This window comes from Eleutherodactylus coqui, chromosome 4 (genome assembly GCF_035609145.1).
Source record: "Eleutherodactylus coqui strain aEleCoq1 chromosome 4, aEleCoq1.hap1, whole genome shotgun sequence".
Classification (NCBI taxonomy): Eukaryota; Metazoa; Chordata; class Amphibia; order Anura; family Eleutherodactylidae; genus Eleutherodactylus; species Eleutherodactylus coqui.
Genome location: NC_089840.1, coordinates 225,537,737 through 225,557,197, shown reverse-complemented (window position 1 = coordinate 225,557,197; position 19,461 = coordinate 225,537,737). Strand labels below are relative to the sequence as shown.

Sequence of the window (19,461 nt, the reverse complement as noted above, 5' to 3'; positions counted from 1 at the left end):
TTCTGTCATTGAAAAAAAAATTCTATGCTTCTTTATTCCTCTCCAGGCAATTTTCTTACCGCATCTTCACCTCACCTATCTTCTCCTGACTCCTCCAGTCCCCCGGGTCACGTCACTTCCAGCTGGTCAGATCCTCTTCTTCCTGTGACAAAGCGTACATTGCCAGCATTTTACTTCCTGCAGATCAGTGTACACTACGTCACTAGTGATGTAGCGTTCACTGCCTAGCAGGGTATGCCGAATACTTGGCAGCCTGCTTTAGCACGCATGTGTGGGGGTCTCGCCGCTAATGTTCATATAGTATGTATAGCGGCAAAACACAGCACCTGTGCTCTAAAGCAGGCTGCCGAGGATTCGGCATCCCCTGCTAGGCAGTGAACGCTATGTCATAGTGACTGGCTACATTGACCTGCAGGAAGCAGAATGCTGGCAATGTTTGCTTCGTCACAGGAAGAAGAGGATCTGGCTGGCTGGAGGTGAGGTGACCCAAAAGACAGGAGCCAGAAGAAGATGGGTAAAGTGAAGATCTGGTAAGAAGACTGCCCGGGGTGGAAAAGGGAAGTATAGAATTTTTTTAAATGACCGAACCCCTTTATCTTCCTCAGTGGAATCAATTGGAGCTATGCTGCAATTATAAGCACTGGCCTCTATTACAAGTAGCTGCAATTACAAGTGGCTTCCAACCCGAATCTGGTGCATCCTGGCTCTGACAGCAGGTGCTGCTTGGAAAACCCTTTAACTATATACACCTAAAAAATAATTTCCCATCACATATTGCTGCATGATGGCAGCGACTTAGTCCTTTGCATTTTTTTCAAGGAGAGCACTGTTCCTTGTTGATGGGCTTGAGTTTGACTTGAATTGAGTAGACTTCAAAGCTAATTCAGGACTGGAGTCCCCCAACATGTTGACTTTAAGCTTAGCAATGCAAAGAGCAGCATAACTACTGTTACTTGAGCGGCAACCAAAGGAGGGATAGCATTGAAGTAGAATCCACCACTTTTCATTTATTCCCCTTACAAAAAGACAACTTTACTGTCACTATGGCTGAAGCTACAGCTTTGCTGATTATTTCCAGTTCATTGCTGCATGTAGATGTGGGCTTTTGTAAGCCCACTTGTGCATGCACTAATTAGCATTTCCCTCATATGTCCGGCAGCTCTGCAGGTTATTTTCAGAAAGCTCCAGATGCCAAAGGGAACATTTATGATTATAACCTCGAAGAGGTCGAATGCCAATGTGCCACAATCGCCATTTTATAGACACGTTGGATTACAATTGGCAAAAGTGTAAAATTGAGAACTATTAACCCTTTGCAATCCAATTTTGGATTCAGGGTTTCCTAGGGGGCTTTCTGTTTTGGTCATTTTCCATGGCGCCATCTGCTGGCTAGAGCCACTACTGCAGTATGTGACATGCTGGAGAGGCCCCGACAACAGAGCGGCCAGTAATATACAGTAAGAATACCCTGCCAGATGTCTTCCAACATCGGAGCTGCACAGGCTTTAATCAGAATGTTGGAAGACGTCAGACAGTGGATTGGAAAGGGTTAAGATTAAAAATTGACCCCACATTTTATTAAACCAATCAAAAAGAACTCTTCTTTTAAAAGGAAAATCTGAATGTATATATTGAATTGTGATTATCCAAATCCAGCCTTTCTACAGTAAAAGCTAGCTTAATATATTGTATATCTTTGTTGGATTTTGCTCAGTAAAAGCCAATTTAATCCTCAATTTGACCATGACTTGTTATGAAACGCTGGCATTGGAAACTGTTTGTCCAAAAGTACTGAAAAAATAATGTCATAATCCATTGCTTGTTCTGACATAAGGTTCCATGCACGCTTCAGTCCAGAAACCATTCTTTAGCCACCCCCTTGCCTGACCATGTTCTCGGACATCACATTTCACTCATCATCCTGACCCAATGGTTTTTTACTTCATTTCATTTCATGTTTTCTTTGGTTTTATGAAAAAGTAAGACAAAAACAACAGCATGAGAAATGCAAGGAAAATACAATGATTGAGAATATTTTCAGAAAACCTGATCTTATTGGCTTTGTGATTGTGCAGCTTATATCTAAATTCTGCATGGAATTAAAAAAAAAAAAACATTTTCGAATGTCTCAAGGTTCCTCCACATTTTTGCACCGTACTTGCCTGTCACATATTTCAATTTGGATCTGCATGAAGGGTTCTGCCTCAATATAATATTTAAATACTGTTTACAACTTCTATTGTTTTTAATTGCCAGTAATGTGTGCATCATGATACAACCAGAGAAAGCATAAAAGACCATACTAATTCTCAACACTAACCCTACACAACCAAACTGTATTTCGCAGGACAAAATTAGCACATCAGAAAGTCAATAGGAAGTCTGAGTAGCACTATGTGATTTGTAGTCCTTTTACATGTGCTGTCTTTTCTGTCATCGTATTGTTGTTTTTTTCCCCCTGCTTTGGTGTTTGTCCTTTTTGCTTTTTGTTGCTTGTAGTATCGGCTCATTTTATGTCCACAAAATCCTTTTTTTTTCTCTCTTTTCTTCCATACATTAAAACCATAACCATCATCTTGACTCATGAAAACAGTTGTACTTGCTTTTGAAATAATATAATCGTTACTGACCAATTTTTTTTTTCTCTGGTCTCTCTGTTTTTTCAATCATTTTTTGTTAATTTTGCATTTAATTTTAATTTATTCATAAAAGAACCCATTGATCGGAATGCAGGAGCACCAAGAACTATACCTGTTACCTATTCATACAAGCCAGGCTTTCCAACAAGACCATATCAGTCATGGACAACCGCTCCCATCACAGTGCCTGGGCAGACCAAATCAGGCTTTACCTCTCTTTCGAGCTCTTCTTCTAATACTCCATCAGCATCCCCATTAAAATCAATTTGGTCTGTCTCCTCTGCCTCTCCAATAAAATCTACGTTAGGAGCCTCCACTACATCTTCTGTTAAATCTGTTAGTGATGTAGCATCTCCAATAAGATCATTTCGGACAATTGCTTCACCAATAAAAACTGTTGTCACTCAGCCTCCATATACAATTCAAGGCTCCACTGGTTCACCAATTAGAGCCTCTACAATTGCAGAAGCCCCGGCTTTTAAGGGATTATCTTCCACCTCTGTTTTTACGTCCAGAACATCTCCAGTGACTACTGCTGGTTCTCTTTTAGAAAGATCATCCATTACAATGACACCTCCAGCATCTCCTAAATCAAACATTAACATGTACTCTTCAAGCCTCCCTTTTAAATCAATCATTACTTCTGCAGGGTCACTCTCATCTTCACCTCTAAAATCTGTGGTTTCTTCCACTATCTCTACTCCTCCGAAAGTGAACATTGCACCCTCTCTCCCTTCCCCTTTAAAGATTGGGAATGGGCCAAGTGAAGTTGGATTAATGAATGGATCTGCATCACCACTAAAGTATCCACTATGTTCCAATTACATCAATGGTTCAGCAGTAAATTTGCAAGACAAGATATCAGCAGTTACTAAATCTACAACTGTATCACTCAATTCAACCATTGATACGGCTGAAAAAGGCTACTCCATTCCCACAACAACCCAAATGTCATATTCACCAATCAAGTCCTTTGCATCTACAGCATCGGCTTTTCAGACAATACGAGCTCCACCTGCTGGTGCAGTCTACGGAAACTTTAGGTCTTCATTGTCCTCTACTACCTCATCCGTTACATCTTCAACATTAACAGTACCAGTGTATTCCGTGGTAAATGTGCTGTCAGAGCCAACTTTAAAGAAACTGACAGAGTCGGCATCCTTAACCAAGTCTGCAGCTGCCTTGTTAGCAACGTCAAAAAACACATCAACGGAGTTCAGCCGACTTTCCTCACCACTTAAGACATCCTTATTTCTTTCTCCTGCTGCCCTCAAGTTAGCTACAACGTCTTCATTATCTTCAAGTCAGGAGATTTTGAAAGATGTTGCAGATATGAAGGAAGACTTAATAAGAATGACAGCAATATTACAAACTGACACCACCGAAGACAAACCATTCCATTCGGAGTTAGCGAAAGAAGTTAAAATTGAAGATGAGGAGCCATTTAAAATAGTAGAAAAAGTAAAAGAGGACTTGGTAAAAGTCAGTGAAATTTTAAAGAAAGATGTCTTCTTAGAAAAAATGACCTCTTCTGACCAGGGGCAGTCACCAGAAGAAGACTGGGTAGAATTTAGTAGAGAGGAAATAGAAGAAGCTAGAGAAAGTGCTAGCGTAAACCTACCATTATACCCACCAGAAAAAGTGCATTTGAAATCTAGAACTTTATCTGAAAAAGACTACAACTTAACAAAAGTAATTGATTACTTAACAAATGACATTGGTGGGAATACATTTTCAACTCTTAAATACAAGTATGATGATGGGAGAAAAGAAGGAGAAGAAAAACAAAAAAGAGTTCTCAAACCAGGTATAGCTCTGCAGGATCACAAACTTAAAATGCCTCCATCATCAATGAGATCATCCGCATCGGAAAAAGAGTTATGCAAAATTGCAGACTCTGTATTCGGAACAGACATGATTTTAGAATCTCCAGATGACTTTTCGCAACATGAGCAAGATAAAAGTCCTTTATCTGATAGTGGATTTGAAACCAGAAGTGAAAAAACCCCATCGGCTCCACAGAGCGCAGAGAGTACTGGTCCTAAGCCCCTTTTTCATGATGTACCTATTCCACCAGTTATTACAGAAACACGAACAGAAGTGGTTCATGTTATAAGGAGCTACGAGCCATCAACTGGGGAGGTTGGAGAAGCTGACAAAATAGAACCACCGCAGTTAAAATCAGACAAAACGTTCCTGGAACTTGAACAAAATCAAACTGGACCTTTAAAAATAAAAAATAAAGCATTTCAGTTAAAAACTGGGATTGATGAAGATGACCATGCAGGGGTTTTGGGGAAGGGTGTACGAGTAAAGGAAGAAACTCATATAACAACTACAACAAGAATGGTGTATCATCCTCCTCAATCTGCTGAAAAGTCAGAAAGAATTGAGGAAACCATGTCTGTTCATGACATAATGAAAGCTTTCCAGTCAGGTCGTGATCCATCAAAAGAGCTGGCAGGCCTCTTTGAACATAAAACCTCAGTAGCTTCAGATGTTCAGAAGTGTGCTGACACCTCACAACCACATCTTGAAAGGGACATCAAAATGAAGCCAAAACTGGAGCGCATAATTGAGGTCCATATTGAAAAAGGTAACCAAGCTGAGCCTACAGAAGTCATTATTAGAGAAACCAAAAAACATCCAGAGAAGGAAATGTATGTTTATCAAAGGGACTTAAGTCAGGGAGATTTTAACATCAAAGATATGGTAACAGAAAGAAATAAAATGTTTCCATGTTCAGATGAACAGGGACAGGGAGAAGAAGAGGAGTTGACTGCAGAGGAGTCTTTACCATCTTGTTTGGAATCTTCGAGAGTAAACACCCCAGTTTCGCAAGAAGAAGATAGCCGTCCAAGTTCTGCCCAACTTATATCAGATGACTCGTACAAAACTCTCAAGTTACTGAGTCAACATTCAGTAGAATATCATGACGATGAGTTATCAGAATTAAGAGGGGAGTCCTACCGATTTGCCGAGAAAATGCTCCTTTCTGAAACGCTAGATGACGCACAAGAATCTCTGACGGACCATGCTGTGCTTATTGGATCTGATTTCCATCTACCTGAAAAACAATGCAGAGAAAAAACAATCACTACCCCTAAAAAGGAAATTCTTTCCAAAATATATAAGGACGTAGCTGAAAATGGTTTAGGTAAAATGTGCAGTGATGACTCTCTTGATAAAGTGACAGTATTGCATTATACTGGAGATCCTAAAAGCCCTAAACATGCAATGTGGATGCGATTTACAGAGGATAGGCTAGACAGAGGTAGAGAAAAGTTACTGTATGAAGATAGGGTGGACAGGACTGTCAAAGAGGCAGAAGAAAAACTGACTGAAGTATCTCAGTTTTTTCGAGACAAAACGGAAAAGCTAAATGACGAGCTACAGTCACCAGAAAAGACGCCACACAAAAAGAATGGTAAAGATTATAACTCAGGTCAGCATTCTACTAACAGTAGTCCAGAAAAACGAAAGGTTACAGATTTTAGGACTTCCAGCGAAGACTGGACTAAAATGCACCAATTTTTGCACGATGGAAAGTGTACCACCTTAGCCGATGACCGAAAAGCAACGAGTTTGCCTTGTAGTCCTGAGAAAAGGATGTTTGACCACAGGACAGACAATCAACAATCAGGTTCACAATCTGGCTCACAATCTGGCTTTCAACTAAAACAGTCAAAACTCAGCGCTATTAAATTAAAATTTGAGCAAAGTATAAATCTCAAAAATAAGGACAGCAGCCAGGAAGAAAAAAAACACGAGACTCCATCAAAAATTCCGGTTAAAAAACCACAGGACAGTCGGCTTCCATTTTTTCAGTTTCACGCAAAAGAAAAACCACAAAAGACCGTTGAGGAAATGAATGGAGACATCCCCTTGCTGAAGGAGTCAATTACAGAAGCGATCAATGAAGAATGTTTAAAATTCAAAGAGAGGATTAAAAATAGTGGTGGATTTCTAGATCACAAAGCTGATAAATTAATTGGAGGACTAATGGATCAATTTCCGCAGCAGTCAGTGACCTCAGCATCCGGCACTAAAGACTCCCCTGAAAAGAAAACTTATAGAACATGGGAGACGTCTGGTGCTGCTACTCAAAAGGCGCAGAAGGAAAAACTGACACACATGTTTGTAAAAGACAAAGGAGCCGAAATGAATGGATCTCATCACTCAAACTGTGAAACTGAGAAAGAAAAAACGTTGGCCAAAAATGGATCTGATACAAAAGAGAGTGTTAAATCTCCTTCGAAAAAACTTTTGTACACAGAACTTGCTCGAAAGGATGTAGGATATATCAGTGATGAAAAGCACGAGAACAAGAAGGAAGGGACAAATGTATCACATATCCCTGTCCGAGTTTCTGAAGAAAAGCGAGCGTTGCATAGTGCAGACAGCCATAATAGCCAGTCGAAGCTTGAGAACGATTTTAGGAGAACATCTTCATTACCCTTAAATAAGCAGATAAAGCCTGATATCTTACATTCCACACTTGTTGCAGATGAAAGTAATAGGCGTGTAGATAAGGCCCAAGATTACTTGGGGATATCGCCTTCTACTGAAGATAATGAGATATCCCCTGTTAAGTCCCCAGATTCTTTAGAGAGTAGTCCCATCAAGGAACGCTTAGCCAGTGTTCATGAATCTAAGCTAGTAGCAGACTCGAACCAGAAATATTCATCAGGAAATACTGAGGCGTTAAAGGAAATAAAAACATTACCCGTTTATGTTAGTATTGTACAAGTAGGAAAGCAATATGAGAAGGAAGTACAAGGTGGTGTTAAAAAAGTAACTAGTCAGGAAAGTAGGACAACTCAAGAAACAAGAGGCTCCCTCTTTAATATTAAACCACAGAAACAACCCCCATCTCCTCAGGGCAGCCCAGAGGATGATACCCTTGAACAAGTCTCCTTTATAGATAGCTCAGGGAAAAGTCCTTTAACCCCAGAAACTCCCAGTTCAGAGGAAGTTAGCTACGAATTTAATTCTAAAACCCCCGATTCTCTAATGCCATATTTACCCGGAAAACCAAGCCCTATACCTGAGGTCTCTGAAGAGTCAGAGGAGGAAGAATTAGTCAAACTTCCATCTATTAAGCAGAGTATTCCAGATTCTATGAACGCTGATATAGCAAAACCAGTTACTGTTAGCAAAGACTTAAACAAACGATCCAAAGACAACAGAGTCGCATATATTGAGTTTCCACCTCCACCGCCTCTAGATTCTGAGCACAGTGACTCTAGTAAGAAAAATATGGAGAACTCAACGGACAGTGAAATGGAACTAACTGAAGTTAACCTGCAAGATGACCATGACAAGTTTCTTTCGGCTGAGCCAGTGATACGAGTACAACCACCATCTCCTATTCCCCCTGAACTAGACATCAGTGATTCGAGTGATGATGAGTCTGTTCTCCAACCTGTTGCTGTTAAAAAATATACATTCAGAATTACAGATGAGGAGATAAAAGAATGTATGAAAATGAATTCTTCTGTGAAGTCTTGTACCTCAAAGCAAGATCAAGAGTTAGATATGGGCTTAAATGCACAAACTAATGACCTTGAACAAAATGGTAATAATGACCAATCTGTCACAGAGTGCTCCATAGCAACCACTGCAGAATTCTCACATGATACTGATGCAACTGAAATTGATTCTCTAGATGGATATGACTTACAAGATGAAGATGATGGCCTGACCGAAAGTGATGCTAAACTTGGACAAAGTCAAGAAGTGGAAGTAAAAAAGGAACCATGGGCTAAAGAAGGAATGCTGAAACACAGTGACCGTAGTTTTAGCCAAAGTAAACTTGAAGTTATTGAAGAAGAAAAAGTAGTAATTGAGGAGTATAAACCATGTAGAAAAATATCCGATGGAGAAAAGAAAAACGAATCTGGTGAAAAGAAGCAAGGGGGACAATTTTTTACTTTGGAAGGACGGCATCCTGATAGACCAGTGTTTCCAGACACGTACTTTAGTTATAAAGTAGATGAAGAGTTTGCAACACCTTTTAAAACTGTAGCTACAAAGAGCCTTGACTTTGATCCATGGTCCAGTAAAGCAGGAGACGATGATGTGTTTGAAACCAAATCCAAAGATGAGGAACCAAAGCCTTTTAGTCTAGCGGTAGAAGATCGCTCTCAAGCAACTACACCTGATACAACTCCTGCCAGAACTCCTACAGATGAAAGTACTCCTACTAGTGAGCCCAACCCCTTCCCATTTCATGAAGGGAAGATGTTTGAGATGACTCGCAGTGGTGCTATTGACATGAGCAAGAGGGATTTTGTTGAAGAAAGACTTCAATTTTTTCAGATTGGTGAGCATAATTCTGAAGGGAAGTCAGGGGACAAGGGGGTAGGGGGCAAAATTACTGCCATCACACTTCCACAGTCAGGGGACATCTTGATAGATCCCATTCTAGAAAAGAAAGTAGAGACATCTACAGTTGAACATGCTACTATCATCCAGGGAAGTGGAGATTGTCCTGATGGAACAAATGGTAATCATTCACTGGACAAACCAGCTACGACTACCAATTGTAAAGTTGATCCTAAATTGCGTACTCCCATAAAGATGGGCATATCTGCCTCCACAATGACCGCGAAGAAAGATTGCACTGGAGAAGTGGCAGATAAAATAGAGGCTGTGCCAGATTTCCAAAACGTAGATAATGAGAGCAAGGCTATTTTCACAAACATAACAACCACAGAGACAATTATTAGGCACATAGAAATACACGATTTCCAAACAGAAAATTATAACAACAACAACAACTTGGATTCATTAGCTTTAAATGTAAATAATAACACAATTAACTTGGTACTTAGTAAAGATTGTGAATCCAAGTCTTCTAAAACACTTACTAAAGCAAAAGTCAACGTAGAGAAAGAGAAGGGAACACCTAACAAAAACATTGATAGGGATAAGAGGAGACCCCAAAGAAATGAGCAGAAGTTAGCAGATCCACCAGGGAATAAGCCAAGGTCTAAACTACCAGTCAAAGCCATATCAGTAAGACCAGTTAATGAGCGAACAAGCAATACAAACACATCAGTCGTTAGAAGAAATTTGCCTAGCAAAGTTGAAAAAGATACAAGACAGGGATATGTTTCAAACACAGAAATAAAGTCTAAAATCCCGATTAAGAATGTCAATAGAGTCAACCCACCTCTCCAAAGAAAAGTGGCACCAAGACTCAGACAGGCGCAGATAGAGAAGGAGGCAAGTAAACCAACTCCTTCAAAATTACCAGTAAAGGTAAGATCCTTGCCCACTGCTACTTCAGCAGCCAAAGTAAAGAAACATGAGTACAGTGAGGTTTGTAAACATTCTATTGAATATTTTAAGGGAATTAGTGGTGAGACATTAAAGCTTGTGGATCGCCTTTCTGATGAAGAAAAAAAGATGCAGCAACCTGACATCTCTGATGATGAAGAAAGTACATCGAGAAATACATCATTATCTGAAGCCACCCAAGTGTCCCAGCCTTCGGTAACATCGAGGTCTGCTAAAGACATGAAAGCAGACGCGACATCTTTAAAATCAAAGATTGAAAAGGCCGACAGTGAGAGAAGGAGCAGTAGAAGGACTGGTGAGAATAAAGGCAGTCAGGTTTCTGGAGCTGTAATAGCTCACATCGTGGAAATCCAGCCTAGTTTGTAAACCTCTCGACTTGTTGACCTTAGTGCATGACCTGTCGTGATTGCTTGTGGAGTGACCTATGTTAGTTTCCATTCTTTCATTGTCATCTGTGTCTGTGTCTTACACAACTTGTGCTTTGTTTTGTTTAAAAGATACACGGCAGTTAGTTAGAAAAGCATGCCAGTAATTCCAAGAAATCACACTTTACCCATGGATCCAAACATGAAAACTTGCCTCTACCAGGCCAACATCATCCAGCACTGAAACTCACCTCTCGTACACCCAACCAGCATGCTTACTTCCATTTAATAATTCTACTCACAGAGTTCAACTCGTAATTCCCCCCCACACATAAGAGTACAAGCTGTAGTAGTCCAATGTTTCTAGATCACGGATCACACACTTATTATTTTGTAGAGCAGTTTCAGTAGACAAATCTCAAAATTCAAACGCATTCTTGTAAAACAACAAAATGTTATAATTTCTCTTTTGTAAATTACAGGTCCTCAGAGTCCATGCGAGCGGACTGACATAAGGATGGCCATAGTCGCTGATCATTTGGGACTTAGTTGGACAGGTAAAAAAAATTGCCTGAATCTTAGCAATGGTGATGAGTGAACTTTTGAAAGTTTGGTTTGGCTGGTTCGGCAAACTTTTGCAGAAAGTTTGGTTCAGTCCGAATTAGTTTGAACTGGTGATTCACCAAATCCTCTAAAACTGATGATTAACACTGTCTAAGAACTATAAAAGCCCAGCATAACTCTTTGAGAATATTATTCAAGGCATTGCTGTTAGACAGTGTTAGGCCTCGGTCAGACGGGCGTTTTTTCGCGCGATTTGCGCATGCGTCCGGCGATTTTATAAAACGCAATGGTATCGGACACATGAGAGCTTTTTATGCGCTCGTCTGATAAATAATAGAACAGAAATCGCAGATCGCACCTATCTGCGATCTGCGATTCCTGTTCTCTTCTCTATATGCGCTCAATGGGGTCGGCGGCAGCAGCGCCGACCCCATTGAGAACATATAGTAGACAAATCATTCTCCTCTGCCACAGCTGTTACAGCTGTGGCAGAGAAGAATGATGTTTGCCCATTGAATTCAATGGAGCCGGCAATACAGCCGGCTCCATTGAAAGCAATGGGCTGCCGGCGATCGCATGATGAATTTCCGGGAAGGGCTTAAAAATATAAGCCCTTCCCTGAAATTCATCCAGAAATGTGTAAAAACAAAAAATATATATATATACACTCACCTGGTCCCGGCAGACGGAGTTCAGCCGTGGCCGGCCGGCAGTTCTCCTGAACTGCTCTGAGTAGTATTCAGCAGCCGGGGATTTAAAATCCCCGCCTGCTGAATGAGCTGCCTCTGATTGGTCACAGCCTCACCAATCAGAGGCAGCTCTCACTTACCCATTCATGAATTCATGAATGGGTGAGTGAGTGCTGCCTCTGATTGGCTCAGCGCAGGGACCAATCAGGGGCAGCTCTCAGCTGAACGACAAAGTATGACATGCACAGAAGTATATTAGCACTATATACCATCTCCAAGTTGCGTGAAACCATATTCTGGCATCCATAGACTTCCATGGGACCTACTGAACCTTTGTTTGCCTTTTGATACTGAGACACATAGAGGTATTTACCGTCAGATTCTGTATGATTGTGACATAGAAAAAAATCATGGCTTGCTCTCTCAGATGCATTATTTTATATGTATATCAGCGTGTAAAATAAATTCTGATATGGCACCATACAGAGCACACAGCTCCTATGACTTTGTAATATTTGGTGCAGCGACTCTGTGCATGAAGCCTAAAGGGCATCTTTTTGTGGTAGGTCTCATTTAATATTGTTTCTTTGTGTTTGGAAGTACTTAATTAAAAAGGTTGTATGAGATGAGAATATGGCTGAGCTGTAATACTAGATACAAGCCATAAACTGTTGCACGGTCTATGGGGAAAAAAAAGCCTGACCCATTTTCTAATCTCATAAACCCTTTTTTAATTGCAATATATTAGATGAGTAACTTAAATTTTAAAAACTATTCTTATTTTTCAGAACTTGCTCGAGAGCTGAACTTTTCAGTGGATGAAATTAATCAAATTCGTGTTGAAAATCCAAATTCGCTAACTTCACAAAGCTTTATGTTGCTCAAGAAATGGGTTATCAGAGATGGCAAAAATGCAACAAGTGAGTCTATAATTCTGATAAATGAGTTATATTTAATGTTTACTTCTTAATGAAAAAGTGAAGCCCCACCGTTGTGTAACATTGACTCTATGGCAGAGCAAGTAAAAGCAGCATCTGAATAGTTATATGGTGTTTTATGGAGTTGCCATCGATGAAGCTGTAATTCTTATATTTAGTCTTTGACATTGATATAAATAAATGTAGTCACATTAATTACATTTCTATGAGATGCCCACGTAACAGCAGTCCCACGTACAGCAATTTTTTGAAAAGCACCACTGCAGTTTTTGATACAGTTTTTTGTTAGCCAAAGCTGCAACTGGATCCAGCAGGAAGGTGAAGTATACATCCTTCCTTTATATTTTATATTCTTTTTACATCCACTTTTGGCTTTGGATCAAATAACTGCACCTAAAACTGTGACGTTTTTCTGTCAATCCTGCCCAAAGAGTAACTGTTTAAACATTTTTTCCAAAAAATCTATATTACAAGCTGTGGTTAGAAACTACGTGATATATCTTATTAGGGAAAAATGCATTTTTCTCCATTTATTAGACTCCTTTCCTCCTCCTCTCCCTCCATTCTACACTGACCACTCACTCTCAATTTACTGGTAGAGATGATGGGGAATTACCTATTCAATGAAGGATTGGCTTAGAAGTCTATGGAGAGGGGAGGGAAAGGTGGAGTTGGGAACAGATGTACAAACGCACACAGACACTGCTTCTTGCAGTAAGGCCCAATGTCCACAGGCGGATTTCATTTGGGGAATGCGCACAGGAGATCCGCAAATCAAGCTGCCCATAGAGAAGCATGGGCATCCACAAATGAATTAAAGCATGCAGATTTTTTTTGCAGACTTTTGGTCTGGAAAACAAATCTCAGCATGCTCCATTTCAGTGCAGTTCCCGCACTGACGGCTTCTATTGAATTTGATGGAAGCCATCCAATCCGTGGTCCACCCGCAGGGGAAGCAGGAGATTTAAAAAAAAAAAAATCTATACTGCGCATGTCCGACGGCGAGGTCTGCTCTGACGCTGCTGCCTGCCCGCACAGGTATGCAGGATCCTCAGCCGCGGGCATGGTCAGATTCCACTACGGAATCCGACCCACCAGTGGACATGAGGCCTAAGTGTTCTACAGTATCACCTCAGTGTTGCATTCACAGCTACAGGGCTCAATACTGCTGTACAACATCCTCCATGCTGCTGCTATTCTTCTGTGTGAGAAGCACGTAGGCTAATCTCAATCCATTATCTTAGGGAAAACATATGGAGCCGGCAGAGGTGTAAAACTGCCGATAAGGTTTGCATATGAGTTCTGTACACTAAACTATTGCAAATAGCCTTGAAAACCAATATACTTCATGTTTTATTTTAGATGAATTAGCAATGCAAAGAATTGGTTTACTGCTCATTGCATGATGTGTTTTACACTCTTATGTAACATATGGATGTTTGCTTGGTTTTCTAGCTGATGCCTTAACCAACGTCCTGACAAAAATCAACAGAATAGATATTGTGACGTTGCTGGAGGGTCCAATTTTTGACTATGGAAACATTACTGGCACTAGAAGTTTTGCGGATGACAACAATGTGTTTAGTGACCCCGCTGTTGATGGTAAACGTAGATTGCAAGTCTAAATGGCTTATACATATTCTAGGCTGGAATGTAGAGCACTTATACAAGCCTTGTCCATTATTATGTTATAACATTGCACTTTTGCTTCTTTTATTTCTCATTGCTTATATAGCGCCAACATATTCAGCAGCGCTGTACAGACATTATCATCAAAAGTGGCAAATGGGGTTTAACACTGATAAATGTAATGTCTGCACATGGGCAGAGGAAATACATGTCACCATTACACACTAAAGGGGAAACCACTGAGTAACACTGACATGAAGAAGGACTCGGGGATTTTAGTTAACTGTAAACTTAACTGGAGCAACCAGTGTCAGGTAGCTGCTGCTGCGGCAAATAGGATCATGGAAGCATCAGAAGAGGTCTAGGGGCACATGTTCTTCCTCTTTACAAGTCAACGGTCAGACCCCACATGGAATATTGTGGACAGTTTTGGGCACTTGTACTCAAGAAGGATATATCAGAGCTTGAGCGGGTACAAAGACGGGTAGCTAAAATAATTAACCTAATGGGTGGACGACAATACCCAGAATGGTTATCAAAATTGGGATTATTTAGTTGGCAATTCCAATATTACCCTTTTATTAGGAAAATGAAATTAATTTGTATTCCTTTTACATAATATTGCTATAGGTAAAACTAAAAATGACCGATGTTTGCATGGCAGTCTCAGTGAATCCACTCACTTTACACATAGCTATTGTTTTCTCAAGAAAAAAGCAATTTTCATGCTTGGTTTGTAACACCAAGAATTGGCTCTGATCAGAGGCGTAACTTGAAGCTCCTGGGCCCCAATGCAAAACCTGGAACGGGGCCAAACTATAATGCTTTATTCATAGTACTGGGCTCCCTATATGGATAAGAGGGGCCTTATGGGCCCCCTAAGACTCCTGGGCCCGGGTGCAACTGCATCCCCTGCATCCTCTATAGTTACGCCCCTGGCTCTGATGAAAGGAAAGAAAATCTGTACTGCGCGTGTCCGATGGTAAGCCGCCAGGTCCATCCACATGACAGGTGAGGAACAGAAAAGACAGGTACTCACGGAATCCCACTCCTACGTGTGCAGCCGGCCATACTGTGAATCTACACAGAATGGACATTCCTCCACAAATCATTGATGATTGTAGTAACAAGACTACTAGAAATGTATTAAATGTCATGCATTAACCCCTTCAGTGGCAGGTTTATTATTAGCATGTCATGTCTCACAGGGCAGGTTTTTTAAATGAGTCAACAATGCAATTAAAACCCTGGAAGATTTCAGATGACAGCTCAGTGCTATACACATTTCAGCACTAGAGCTGTCCACTGAAATCTTCCAGGGTTTAACTGCATGGTCAGTGCAGCAAGCTCCAGAGATTTCCCAGGCATGCCTCTAAAGGGGTTAAAGGTTTTTTTAGAGTGGGAATAACTAAAATATGTTCAGTTGGTAACCAACTCAATTTATCTGTGATGAGCTTAGTCGGCCAATTCGGCGATTTTGGACAAAAAGTTCAGTTCAGTCCAAACCGAACCAGAATATCACCAGCACTCCTAAAACTGGTGTACAACAGTGTCCAAGAGCCCTGAATGTCCTCTAGGTCACCTAGGAGTGTATCTTAAGTATCTGTGAGCCGTTTTAAGGTAAAGTTCATGAAGAAAATGCTGAAGGAAAACTTTTCCTTTTTTTATTTTCCTATTTCCCTTTTTCCTTTATTGTTCCTTCTTTTCCTTGCTCTTTTTCTGTTCTCTATTCCTGCTTTTCTTTTTTACCTTCTTCCTTTTCCTACTCCTTCTTTGTTCTTTTTTTTCCCAGTGTTCTCCTTTTTCTTTCTTTTTAGCTAAATAAAACTTTTAGCAACATTCACACTGAAACGAGGTTCTACTGGACTGTTCTATTTGGTTAGTTCAACACTAATGATGACATACAACTCCATGTGAGAAACCCCATTGTTTTATATTGGGTTTTTCATACACATATATTATGCACGCGAAAAAACAAAACAAAGCCATGTCCTATTTTGGTGCGTGTTGCATATCATTATAGTCTATGGGTGCATAAAATACACAATGAATAATATACATGTGTGTTTGCTGCATACTGCGTGTTATGCTCGTAAAACAATATGCACCTAATATGCAGCCACAATATGCTTGATTCAATATCACAACGTGAGCTTAGGAGTTTTTATATTTACCCTACTGGTAGTAATAAAACACTATGCGGGAAATTTACTTAGCCCGGCATTCCGGTCCTGGGCTTGGTATAATTTCTCCCGTCTCAAGATGCGCTTAATCCATTTAGAGGAGCACGCCTCCTCATGTATTATCACATCACCGGCTCCTCCGTGCCCAGAATGGTCCGACCTGGTGTACATTTCTAGTATAATTTACGCCAGTTTCACTACTTCAAAGCTGACTTTCAACTTCTTCTTGTACTCTTTGAAACAGTCTTTCTCCAAACTCCACTCCTTACTTGCTTCCCCTTAAGCTCGCTGAGGTGCACTGTCAGGACTTTCGAAAGTATGACATAGGAAGAAAACATCGAGGGTCGTTAGTCCAAAGACTTTCTGAAATTTGGTGAATTAATATGAAGTGCTATGAGATCATTAAATAAATTCTTATTATAGAGAGAACCCCTCGTATTCACTAACCATTGGCTCTAGATCAAGGTTCACGTCACACCTTCTATAAGAGAACGACTGTACTAAATATGAAGCACAATGTGATTGGCAAATGCTTTATGGTGTGCTGTATATCTGAAGACCTTCATTTGGAACTTCTTGCCATAATGCTTATTCTAAATGCATGCATGTGAGATGCACTGCCGCCTTTGCAGTTTCATATCATCTTCTTCTTTAACCAGCTTGAGTCTGCATCTGCAATTCTTAAAGACTGAGCAACACTGTTCCTGTCTCTCCTCTGAATCTTGTATACCTCATCAAGACCAGGCTACAGGCTACTGCTCTTTCAATATAAGACAATCAGCTAATTTACCTAAAATGAAGGATGTGTTTTAGTATCTTTTTTTAATTGTTAATTGACGAAAACTCAGATTTCTGCACATTTATCTATCATCTAGGTAGTTTAGGAAAGTGTATCTCATGTTTCCCTTAGATAAATTATAGCAGCATTCTCATATTTTAAGTACTAGACTCCTTTTTATGGCATATATTGCTTCTATTGCAATAATGCTTTTACTAGAAGAATGAAGTTATTGAAGGCCCGGTGTCATGTGGTTTTAAAGTGCCCTTTAATATAAAAGTAGAGCGATGTCAAGTAGAGAGATTTTTGAGAACTACATATCCTGAAGTGTATAAGATCACATGGCTATCCAACAATTGAAACTTCCTTTTCCAGTTCCAGAATAACCAAAAGGATTTTCAGTGTTCCATATTTTCTATCTCTGCTGCAGGCTTACTTAAAAGAGCATCTGTCACTCTTTGCACATTAACATCAATATTTATAATAGATGTTCTGCAGTGTTCAATTAAATGATGTCTTTTATAACCTCAAACCCCAAAGAATTGGGATGCTGTCTAAAATGTAAATAAATGTGAAGGAAAAAGAATGCAATGATTTGGAAATCTCATACATTTTATTTACAATAGAACAGAGGACACATGAAGCTGAAAGTGAGACTTTTTATTTAGCATGTCATTCAAAAAAAAAAAAAATTAAAGTTGATGGCGGCCACAAATCTCACAAAAGTTTGGCCAGGGTCATGTCGATTGTTGTGTAGCATCCACTCTTCTTTTTACAACAGTCTGTAAACGTCTGGGAAGTGAGGAGACCACTTGCTAGAGTTGTTGTCCCACTCTTGTCTGATGTTGGATTCTCGCTGCTCAACAGTCCTGGATCTTTTTTGCTTCCTAATGCGGCAAAAAGTTTTTCTATTAGCAAAAGTTCTGGGCTGCTGGCAGGGCAGTTCAACGTTTGGACTCTTCTTCGGCAAAGCCATGCTGTTGTGATGAATGAAATGAGGTTTAGCATTGTCCTGCTGAAATAAACAAGGCCTTTCCTTAAAGAGACATTGTCTCGATGGGAGAATGTTATTCTAAAACCTCTATACACTGCTCAGCATTGATAGTGCCTTTCAATATGTGTAAGCTGCCCATGCCATAGGCAACCCTATACCATCAGAGATGCGGGCATTTAAACTGTGCGCTGATGATCTTGAATGAGCCCTCTCCTTTTGACTCTGTTGGACATGGTGTCCGTGGTTTCCAAAAAGAATTTGGATTCATCTGACCACAGAACAGTTTTCCATTTTGCATCAGTCCATTTTAATTGAGCTTTGGCCGCGAAAAGACGCTGGCACTTCCAGATTGTTTTCATATATGCCTGCTTCTTTGCATGATACAGCTTTAACTCGCATTTGTGGATTTCATGTGTTCACAGCCAATGATTTCTGGAAGGATTCCTGAGCCCATGCAGTAATTACATTACAGAATCATGCCTGCTTTTAATGCAGTGCTGTCTGAGGGCCCGTAGATCTCAAACATCCAAGATTCAGCATTGGCTTTGTCCCATGTACACATGAAGGTCTCCAGGTTATCTGAATCTTATGAGGATATTATGTACTGTAGATGGTGGGATGTTCAAAGTCTTCACAATTTTTTGTTGTAGAACATTTTTCTGAAATTGTTCCACAATTTTTAGATGCAGGTTTTCACAAATTGGTAAACCTCTGACCATCTTTGCTTCTGAGAGACTTTGCCTCTCTTACATGCTCAGTTACACACGGCCATGTAACTTGCTAGAAAATTGACCCATCAGCTCTTTTTCGTTAGTAACATTTACCTTTCCAGTCTTTTACTCCTGTAGCAACTTTTTTGGGATGTGTTGCTGTTATCAATTTCTAAATTTAGTTAATTTTTTAAAAATTAAAAGGAAAAATGTCTCACTTTTAGTTTCGGACATCCGTTCTATTGAGAATAAAATGATTATTTGAGAATTCCAAATCATTGCACTCTTCTCCCCCCCCCCCCCCCCTTTACATTTATTTACTTTTTACACAGTGTGCCAACTCTTTTTGAATTGGGGTTGTACTTTTTTAGCTTAAATAACTACAGTCCTGTACTTCTGCCCTTCTGATGTGAGCTGAATGAGCAGATACATCAATACAAAGAGAATGAGATGTAGTTACAATAAGTTGAATACTTTCCCTAAACAGAGAATTAAAAACTACCTTTGTATCTCTAGAGTGAACTTGCTAGCCAAGACATTCCTGTGATTACAGCAGCCTCTACACTAATCAACCTCTACTGTGAGAGAGAGGTTCGACCATAAAAGTGTATAAACAGTGGAAAAGAAGGAAAGACAATTGTCAGATGTAATATAAAATGACTAGGTT

The 19,461-nt window shown here is 40.0% G+C and overlaps 1 protein-coding gene across 6 annotated transcripts in view; it reads left to right on the top strand.

Annotated features, from left to right (window-relative positions):
- Positions 1–19,461, top strand: part of ANK3 (ankyrin 3) — a 331,375-nt gene that overhangs the window by 296,863 nt on the left and 15,051 nt on the right. For 5 of the 6 annotated variants that reach the window (XM_066600799.1, XM_066600798.1, XM_066600796.1 and 2 more), the window contains 3 exons: positions 10,792–10,866; positions 12,351–12,482; positions 13,956–14,102. In XM_066600799.1, the coding sequence (XP_066456896.1) occupies positions 10,792–10,866; positions 12,351–12,482; positions 13,956–14,102 (354 nt within the window). Of the gene's footprint in view, positions 1–2,712; positions 8,965–10,791; positions 10,867–12,350; positions 12,483–13,955; positions 14,103–19,461 lie in introns of all 6 variants that reach the window. The other variant, XM_066600801.1, reaches the window with a different exon arrangement.